Raw genomic sequence first — 10,000 nt, 5'->3', positions numbered from 1 at the left:
TTAATTGAAAGTTCAAGAGTTGAACCAGAGGTTGATTGGTTCTACTGTAAGTTAGGACTTGATAGCAACTATTTCGATAGTACACCATCAATTGTGATTGCACGTCACATCCTTTCATTATATGCAGCAAAGATGGTATCACATGCAACTGGTGCCAAATTGGAAGTACATCTTCACAGCAAGAACGAGGGTAGTGCCACATTCATCACCCCATCGAACCCAGGTAAAAGAGATTCACCAGCAATGATGATTGAACACGCAATTGAATCACACTACTTTGGCGAAGGATACCACCAAGACCAACAATTATTAAGTCCACAACAAGTTGCCGTTGCTCCATTCCCAGTCTCACCAAAGCCTCCAACTGGCACCAACTTACCACCACACGGTTTCCGTTTGGCATGTTATCGTACCACTGGTACAGTATCGAATTCATCGCCAGTTCATCTCCGTCTTTACTACTTGACAAAACCAGTATTCCCACAAGCAACCAATGACCTCTCTGCAAGTAAAAACGATGAAATACTCGCCACCGAGACTGATCTCTTCAAAATTGGTGATATCTCATTCATTGAGAAATCATCTGAACTCACCAAAAAGATCTATCAAGAAGTTATGAATGAAGTCTGTTGGTAAACAAGGTCCAGTCATTAAACATTATCCATATCAAACCAATGGTGCTCGTTTAGTCATTGCCTATCGTCGTGGTTCAACTCACTCCTATTGGTCTGCAATTGGTGAACTCTACCATTTTCATCAAATGTATGCAACTCATAAATATGTTGAACAATTCTCAAATGGTATTACAATTTATTCAATTTATTTACGTCCATTACATCCAGATGTTGATATTAATACTAAAATTTCAAAAATTGCTGAACAAGTAAGTTTTTTTAAAAAAAAAAAAAAAAAAAAAAAAAAAAAAAAAAAAAAAAAAAAAAAAAAAAAAAAAATTATTATTATTTAATTAATTAGTAACTAATTATTTTTTAATTTTTTTTATTTTTATTTTTTTAGGCATCATTAGTTTATGTTTTACCAAGAACATCATTAACACCATTATTTTTATCACATCAATTATCATTCCCAGAAGTTACATATGCATATGTTTGTTGGAAATTTGCTTATCAATTTTTGAATAGATATGCTACAGAGTATTCAGCATTGGCAGCAGCAATTGGTGATGATTCAACCAAACAATCAATGTTAGCACAATTAAAGACTCGTTTAAGTAAGGATACATTCACAGAAGGTCGTGTTAGAGATGCAGTTTTACAATATCCAGAATTGATTAAAATTTTATATCAAGACTTTGAAAAGTTCCATTTCAGTGGTAGCAACAGTAATAATACACAAAAATATGATGTTCAACATGGTTCAGAGATTTTAGCATCAATTAAAAAGACAGTAAATAATGAATTGGATAGTCAAATCTTTTCAGCAATTTTATCATTCAATCGTCATTTATTAAAGACAAATTTCTATAAACAAACTAAAACAGCTTTATCATTCCGTTTGGATCCAGGTTTCCTCTCAACTAAAGAATACGTTTCAACACCATACGCAGTTTTCTTTGTTGTTGGTTCTGAATTCCGTGGTTTCCATATTCGTTTCCGTGATATTTCTCGTGGTGGTATTCGTATCATTAGATCTGGTAATTCCACTCAATACGATCATAACTCTTCATCATTGTTTGATGAGAATTACAATTTAGCCAATACTCAACAATCAAAGAATAAGGATATTGCTGAAGGTGGTTCAAAGGGTACTATTCTCTTGTCTGCCGATCATCAAAGTAAAGCTGAAGTTGCTTTCCATAAATATATCGATGGTTTATTGGATCTTTTATTACCAAATCACGAGATTGTCGATCACTTTGCCAAACCAGAGATCCTCTTCCTCGGTCCAGATGAGGGTACTGCCGATTTCATGAATTGGGCTTCAAGTCACGCTAAAGATCGTGGTGCACATTTCTGGAAAGCCTTTACCACTGGTAAATCATTAAGTAGAGGTGGTATTCCTCATGATCTCTATGGTATGACCACTAGATCCATTCATCAATACGTTCTTGGTACACTCGCTAAATTGGGTAGAAACGAAGCCGATTGCACAAAATTCCAAACTGGTGGTCCAGATGGTGATTTAGGTTCAAATGAAATTAAAATCTCCAAAGATAAAACCATTGGTATCGTCGATGGTTCCGGTGTACTCTTGGATCCACAAGGTCTCAATCGTGATGAGATTGGTCGTCTCGCTAGTAAACGTCAAATGGCTCGTTACTTTGATAAATCAAAACTCTCTCCACAAGGTTTCTTTGTTGATGTTGCAGAGAATGATGTAAAATTACCAAATGGTGACATTGTCGAAAGTGGTCTCATCTTTAGAAATAACTTCCATCTCAATCCATTATGTAATGCCGATATCTTTGTACCATGCGGTGGTAGACCAGAATCTGTACAATTGACAAATGTCGATAAAATGTTCACTGCAACCGGTGAATCTCGTTTCCCAATCATCGTTGAAGGTGCTAATTTATTCTTTACTCAAAAGGCAAGATTAATGATCGAAGAGAAGGGTGCTATCATCTTTAAGGATGCCTCTGCCAATAAAGGTGGTGTCACTTCTTCCTCTTTGGAGGTCTTGGCCGCTTTGGCTTTGAATGATGAAGAATTCGATAGACATATGTGTGTCAAGGATAATGTAGTACCAGAGTTTTATGAAAATTACATTAAAGACGTTCATCATACCATTGAATCAAATGCTCGTTTAGAGTTTGAATGTATTTGGAGTGAACATGAATCAACTAAAACTCCACGTTCAATCCTTTCCGATCTCTTATCAAATAAAATCAATTCACTCAATGATTCAATTCAAACCTCTTCCCTTTGGACTGATCAATCACTCAGACGTAAAATCATCTCTGCTGCTTGTCCAAAGGTTTTATTAAATCTTTTAGGTGTTGATAAAATTATGGAACGTGTACCAGAACCATACGTTAAAGCTATCTTTGGTTCTTATTTAGCAAGTCGTTTCGTTTATAAATATGGTCTCAATAGTAATGAATTTGCTTTCTATACTTATATGGAAACTTTAAAACAACAATAATAATAATAAAAAAAATAATAATAAAAAAATAAAATAAAATAAAATAAAATAAAATAAATAATAATAATAAAAGAAAATGAGTTTTTGATTTAATTTTTGTTAAATATTTTTAGAATATATTTTTTTTTTTTATATACTATAAAATCCAGTCAAATTTGAACTATATTTTGTAATTACAAAATTATTTATATATAGTAAAAATAAATTTTTTTTTTTTTGTAGTTTCAATATTTTTAAAAATTAATGATCTCCTTTTATGGGAAATTTTGGATTTACATAGTTATTTTAAATAAAGTTTTTTAAAAAAAAAAAACAAATATTTTAATGAAGCTTCATCATATGATTATGATTCTATTTTTGCAAATTGAAAATTGAAAAATAATTATTATCTAATTAAATTTTAAATCTTCTAGAAGCACACACTTCCAAAAAAAAATATCTAAAAATATTTTAATTTTTTATTTTTTTTTTTTTATTATTAAATTTTTTATTTTTTTTTTAATTTAAAGTTAAAATTTTTTATTTTTTTTTTATTTTTTATTCTTAAATCAATTTTTAATCAATATTTTGAAAAAAAAAAAAAATATTTCCAATAATCAATAATATTTCTATTTATATTAATAAAAACAAATCAAAAATGACAAAACCACAATTATCATATTTTAAAGTTAGAGCATTAGGTCAATTCCCACGTGTTTTATTATCATATCTTTCAATTGACTATGATAATAACTATATTGATAAAATTGATGAAAATATTATTGATGATCTTAAATATGGACAACTTCCATTATATACAGATAGCAATGGTTTCAAATTAGTACAATCAATGGCAATTTCAAAATATATTGCATCTCAACATGATTTCGTTGGTAAAACTCCAGAAGAAAAAGCTTTGGTCGATGAAACACTCGCTGCTGTCAATATTGATGTTTTTACTTTTATCATTAGAGTATTCAGAGGTGTATGTATTTTTATATAAAAAAAAAAAAAAAAAAAAAAAAAAAAAAAAAAAAAAAAAAATATTAATATTTTTAAAAATAATTATTAGGTTGAAGAAAAAGAAAAAATCCAAGAAATTATTATACCAAGATTTTTCGCAAAATGGAATCAAATTTTAGGTGAAAAGAAATATCTTGCAGGTGGTAATTCTTACACTTTGGCTGATTTATATGTTTATGTTGCTTATGAATACATTGGTTATGTTTTACCATTTGCTGCTGATCTCTTATACAATGGTAAGTTCCCACATTTAGATTCTTTGAAAGAACATTTCGAATCTAATAAAGGTGTAGCAGAATATCTCAAAAATAGACCAATTACTGAAAGAAAAATTTAAGAAAAAAAAAAAAAATAAAAAATAAAAAAATAAAAAATAAAAATATAAATTAAAAATAAAAAAAAAGTAAACAACAACAACAACAACAATGCTTCAATTATTACCTTTTTTTTATTTTTTATTTTATTATTTTTTTTTTATTTTCAAAATAATTGAATTTTCAAATAAAAATAAAACAAATTTAATTTAAATTTAATTCAAAAAAGTTTTTTTTTATTATTATAATTATATTTTTATTTTTTTATAATATTTATAAATTTTATTTTTTTTTAATTAAATTCCCTATTTTTTTTTAATTTAATTTCCTATTTTTTTTTATATTTTTTTTATTTTTTTTTTTATATTTTTTTTTTTTATTTTTTTTTTTTATTGTTTTTATTTTTCTCACACACACAAAAAACAAACTCATACAAAATTTAATATACAGTCACAATGAATACAAATATTAATGTTAATGGTAGTAATTACCACCCATATATTAGAGATTATAACAACGAAAACAATAATAATAATAATGGAAGGAATAATAATACCAACAATAATAATAATGGTCGTTATAATAATAATAACAATAATAACAACAATAACAACAATAACAATTATAATCTAAATATGAATAGTACTGGTGGAAGTGGTGGCAGTGGTAGTTCATACAGTTACAGTAGAAGTGTAAATAGAAATGGTGTAAACTATAATATGAACTATAATAACAACAATGGTTATAACAATAATAATTTTAATAATAATTATAATGGTCAAAACTATAATGGTAATTTTAATTACAACAACAACAATAATAATCTCAATTATAATTATAATAATAATAATAATCATTACATTGGAAGTGGAACCAACAATAATAATAACAACAATAATAATAACAACAACAATAATAACAACAATAACAACAATAATAATAATTTTAACTATAATTATAATAGAAATTTTAATAATAACAATAATAGAGGTTATGGAAATAATAGAAATATTAATATTAATAATAACAACAACAATAGACTTTTACAAAATCAAAATCAAAATCAACAAAAGTATTACTTTAAATCATCATTTCTTGAAGACCCATGGAAGAAAACCCAACATCCGTTACCAGATAATTGCATAGTACCACATGATGGAAATAGTAATGTTACAGTAACAGTAACACCAAATAGTTATTCCTATTCATCATCTTCAAGTTCAATTCAGCCATTTAATGATGAAAACGAAATAACCATTGATAGTGATGATGAAAATATCGATAGAACTAGTAACAATAACAACAATAATAACAACAACAATAATAATAGTTACAACGTAAATATCTGTAGAAACAATTCAAATTTTAATGTTAATGAAAATAATGGTGGCGATAACAATAATGATAACAATAATGATAATGATTCTTAAATAATAAAACAAATCTCTAGGTGATAAAAAAAATTTTTTTTCTTTTTGTAAAATAATAATTTAATAAAAATCCTTTTTTTTTTTCTTTATTCCACCATCTTTTTCCCAATGATTTTTAAATTTTTAAAGTCAATTAATCATTTTTTTTTTTTTATAATTGTTTGGAATTTTATTATTTATCATTCATTTTTTGTAATTATTTTTTTATTTTGAAGAACAAAGAGTTTTTACCTTTTATTTATTTTTTTTATTTTAAACTTTTTATTAATATTTAAATCAAAAAAATAATTAATTAAATCTTGTTATTTTATTTTTTTTATTATTTTTTTTTTAATTTTATTTATTGAAGACATTAAAATATAAAAAATAAAAAATAAGCCAATTCATCAAATTTTTCTAGTTTTTTTTAATATCTATTTTATAATTAATTTAAAATATTCCCTCTTTTTATCCTTCAAAATAAAAAACTATTATGAATGATTAATTTAATTCCAAAAATAAAATTTTTGATTAAAAAAAACAAATAAAACTGAAAAAGATTTAAATAAAAAAAAAAAAAGTCAAAATATTTTCTTAAAAAAAAAAAATAATTTTTTTCATTTTTTTTTTTATTTTTAATTTTTTTTTTTTTTTTTCAGCACATCACCAATTTTTTTTTTTTTTTTTTTTTTTTTTAAAATTCATTTTTTATATTGGAATTTTTCATTAATCAATCACACACAACATACACACGCATAAAATGGTATGTATGGTCATTTTTGACAATTTTTTTTTTCTCCCTTTTCCAATTAATTAAATTCAACTATATATTTATATTTTATTTTTATATTTATATTTATATTAATATTATTATTTTTGTTTTTTAATTTTAAAAAAAAAAAATAATAAAAATAAAAAAAAATGATCAACCATCAAAAATTCAAAAATTCAAAATCAAAACTTATATGAAAACAATAGAACTTCAAAACTGTAATTTCATTATTTTTAGTTTTATTTGTCAGTTTCGTCTATTGTGAGAACGGAGCTGAACTCTTATTCCACAAAAAGATCGTTGAAGGTCCAGTAGTTGGAAAGGAATTACCAATTCAATTCATTATCTACAATGTTGGTTCAGAGTATGTTTCTAGATTATCTAGTTTAATTTTTAAAAATAATAACAACAACAATAAAAGGACCCATCAATCCAAAAAAAATAAAAAAATGATAAATGATGACGACATTTTGATGAAAATGAAAAATAATAATAGATAATGATAATGATAGCGATAATAGATGATAATAATATAGGATAATCTTAATGATCTATAGATGAAATAAACCATAATAAATACACAAAATAATTATAGGATAGGATTATTAACCCTCCCGATTTATCAAATAATAACAATAATAAAAATAATAATAATTATAGACCAGCTTATGATATTTCATTCATTGATAATGATTTTTCAAATGCTGAGTTTGAATTTGTTTCAGGTTCATCAGAAGGTAAATGGGAAACCCTTGCACCAAACTCACAAGTTCAAACCAATTTAACTGTTATCCCAAAGAAATCTGGTATCTATTCATTAACTTCAACCGTTTTAAATTATCGTAAAACTCAAACTTCAAGTGAATTCACTGTTTCATCAGCTGCCAGTTACAGTGGTATGTATGTTGAAAGCCAAGCTGATTATGAAAAGAGAACTTCCCTCTTAATTAAAGAATGGATCACTTTCTTTGTTTTATGTGCTGGTGCCATCGCTTTACCATATTCCATCTCTACTTATTACAAGAAAAATTATGAAAATGGAATTAAAAAATAAATAATTTAAAAAAATGATGTTTATTAATAAAAAAATACAGTATAAAATTAAAAAATAAAAAAAAAAATAAAAAAAAAATAAAAAAAAAAATAAAATTCATAAAAAAAAAACAATTATTCCAAATGATTTCAAATCTAATTATATAAATAGATTTGATTTTTTTTTTTTTTTTTCTTTAAATGATGAAAAAAAAAAAAAAAAGAAATCTTATTTTCTCAAAATCACCAACATTCCCAGAATTTTTCACCACACATTTTTAAATATATTTATTTTCAAATTTAATGATCCATATTCTCACAAATGGTTTAAAAATGTAAGGGAGTTATGTTACTGAGTGCCAAATAGTTAATTCTGGAGATTTTAAAGATTGTTCCTTATTCCAAAAATTTTTTTGAAAAAAAAAAAGGATTGCAATAACCAAAATAGTAATCTTTATGCAATAATTCAATTTTATTCAAAACAAAAGAAACAAATTTAATGGTAAAAAAAAAAAAAAAACAAATTCATATCTTTAACTTTAAATTACACTTTTATTTACTTTTATTTATTTACTTTTATTTATTTTTATACCTTTTTTTATTTTTGAAAACTATTTACAGTTTTTTTTTTTTTTTTTTTTTTTTTTTTTTTTTTTTTTTTTTTTTTTTTTACCTATATATTATTTTATTTATTTCCTACATCATCATAATCATCCATAACTTGAGTTATTCTTAACTTTTGTTTAATTACAAAATCTTCAATATTCTCATCAGTTGAAGTTTTAGGTTTATTGGCATTTTGATGATTATTTTGATTAATAATTGGATCCAAAGCAAGAGCAACATTTCTTTTAATCTTTGTGGCAAATAATAACAAATATGCAAACATAATTGCCAATAATGAACCAATACTCATTAAGAATGAGATAAATATATTTCTATCATTCTTTCTTTGAATTGATGTTACAATATCATCTAATCTTTTCATCTTTTAAAAAAAAAAAAAAAAAAAAAAAGGTTAGAAGAAATTAAAAATAAAAATAAAATTAAAATTATTTAAATACATACTTTGTTTGAATAGGACTGAATTATATCAACATTTGTATTAATTTTATCTTCAATCTCTGGTAATTCTTTTTTTGTTAATTTATTCCAACGATTATTAATTTCACCAAACATTTTTTCATTTGTTTGAATGACTGCAATAGATTTCAAAGATTTCTCTTTTAATTCAAAATAATTTTCATAGAGTTGATTAAAATCATCTTTTAATTTTGAATATTGTTGTTGTTGTTTCTCTACCAATCCTTCTAATTTAATAATTGTTTGTTTTAATCTTTCCTTTTCTTCTGCTTCTGTAATAGTTTCTAAATTATTTATATCATTTTGAGTTTGTGATAATATATTTTTACCTGTTGTTGTTGTTGTTGCTGGATTTGAATTTGTATTTGTATTGGTTGTAGTAGTTTTTGTAGTTACATCTGTTGATGATTTTGTATTATTATTTGTTGCTGTTGCTGTTGTTGATGTTGTTGTTGTTGTTGTTGTTGATACACCTGGTAAATTACCAGTTGACGATGATGATTTATTTCTATTGAAATAAGAAGAACCTTCACTCTTTGAATCATCTTCAACATCAGCACCGGTTGTTGTATCAGATTTAACATCTTTATCATAAGATTCATCATGAGTATAATATTCATCCTCTTCAACATCTTCATAATAATCTTCATCCTCATCTTCATCGTCATCATCATCATAATATCTAAATATTTCAGCATCAGTTTTCTCTTGACCTCTTTTAAAACTTTCCATATCATCAAAACTACCATATTGATTATTATTACTATTATTATTATTACTATTATTATTAACACTTGTACTACTTCTACTATTATTTACAGTTGATATTATATTACCACTAGCTGCATTAGTAGTATTATTAGAACCATTACGAGTATTACGATTAACTATAATTTTATTACCAACTGAAGATGATTGTTTTGAATGATTAACTCTATGTGTTGTATTGGAAGTTGTTGAAGAATTATTATTATTATTATTATCATCAGCAGAATCAGATTTACTTCTATTTCTTGTATTATTTGAATTTAAAGTATTTGTAGCAGTTGTTGAATTTGTTAAATTATTTGCATTGATTGGTACTTTTAAATTTAATTTTTCAATAAAATTTAAAATGTTTTTACCAGGAGCATCTGGACAAATTCTAAAATTTTCTTGAAATTGTTTAATGACAACATTAAATTCTTGATAGTTTTTGATTGGACTATCAGGTGGTGAAAAACCTAAACTATATAATTTATTTGCTAATTTCAAAATTTCCTCTTGTAATTCATCAAATGTAT

General features: G+C 24.6%; 5 protein-coding genes across 5 annotated transcripts in view; 4 read left to right on the top strand and 1 right to left on the bottom strand.

Moving 5' to 3' along the window:
* The window catches only part of glud2 (NAD+ dependent glutamate dehydrogenase), a gene marked incomplete at both ends in the record, with an annotated part of 3,264 nt that extends 159 nt beyond the window's left edge, over positions 1–3,105 (top strand). Inside the window, 2 exon segments of the mRNA XM_636280.3 lie at positions 1–883; positions 1,018–3,105. The exon segment at positions 1–883 is cut by the window's left edge and continues 159 nt beyond it. Coding sequence (XP_641372.4) covers positions 1–883; positions 1,018–3,105 — 2,971 coding nt within the window.
* A 637-nt stretch (positions 3,106–3,742) lies between these two features.
* On the top strand, positions 3,743–4,444 carry DDB_G0280317 (hypothetical protein; the record flags this gene model as incomplete). The annotated part of the gene is made up of 2 exons (XM_636279.1): positions 3,743–4,069; positions 4,157–4,444. 2 exons carry the CDS (start codon positions 3,743–3,745, stop codon positions 4,442–4,444), a joined length of 615 nt encoding a protein of 204 aa, XP_641371.1.
* Positions 4,445–4,876: 432 nt separating this feature from the next.
* Positions 4,877–5,851, top strand: DDB_G0280315 (hypothetical protein; the record flags this gene model as incomplete). The annotated part of the gene is made up of 1 exon (XM_636278.1): positions 4,877–5,851. The coding sequence occupies one exon, from the start codon at positions 4,877–4,879 to the stop codon at positions 5,849–5,851; it is 975 nt and encodes a 324-aa protein (XP_641370.1).
* Positions 5,852–6,590: 739 nt separating this feature from the next.
* On the top strand, positions 6,591–7,656 carry ssr2 (translocon-associated protein subunit beta; the record flags this gene model as incomplete). Its single annotated transcript, XM_636277.2, has 3 exons — positions 6,591–6,593; positions 6,809–6,966; positions 7,263–7,656. The coding sequence occupies 3 exons, from the start codon at positions 6,591–6,593 to the stop codon at positions 7,654–7,656; spliced, it is 555 nt and encodes a 184-aa protein (XP_641369.2).
* A 663-nt stretch (positions 7,657–8,319) lies between these two features.
* DDB_G0280311 (hypothetical protein) overlaps positions 8,320–10,000 on the bottom strand; it is a gene marked incomplete at both ends in the record, with an annotated part of 3,335 nt that continues 1,654 nt past the window's right edge. The window contains 2 exons of the mRNA XM_636276.1: positions 8,320–8,622; positions 8,703–10,000. The exon at positions 8,703–10,000 is cut by the window's right edge and continues 1,654 nt beyond it. Of these exons, the coding sequence (XP_641368.1) occupies positions 8,320–8,622; positions 8,703–10,000 (1,601 nt within the window). The remainder of the gene's footprint in view (positions 8,623–8,702) is intronic.

This window comes from Dictyostelium discoideum (assembly GCF_000004695.1).
Source record: "Dictyostelium discoideum AX4 chromosome 3 chromosome, whole genome shotgun sequence".
NCBI classification, from domain to species: domain Eukaryota; phylum Evosea; class Eumycetozoa; order Dictyosteliales; family Dictyosteliaceae; genus Dictyostelium; species Dictyostelium discoideum.
The sequence above is the reverse complement of the archived record's forward strand: the minus strand, read 5'-3'. Positions and strand labels throughout refer to the sequence as shown.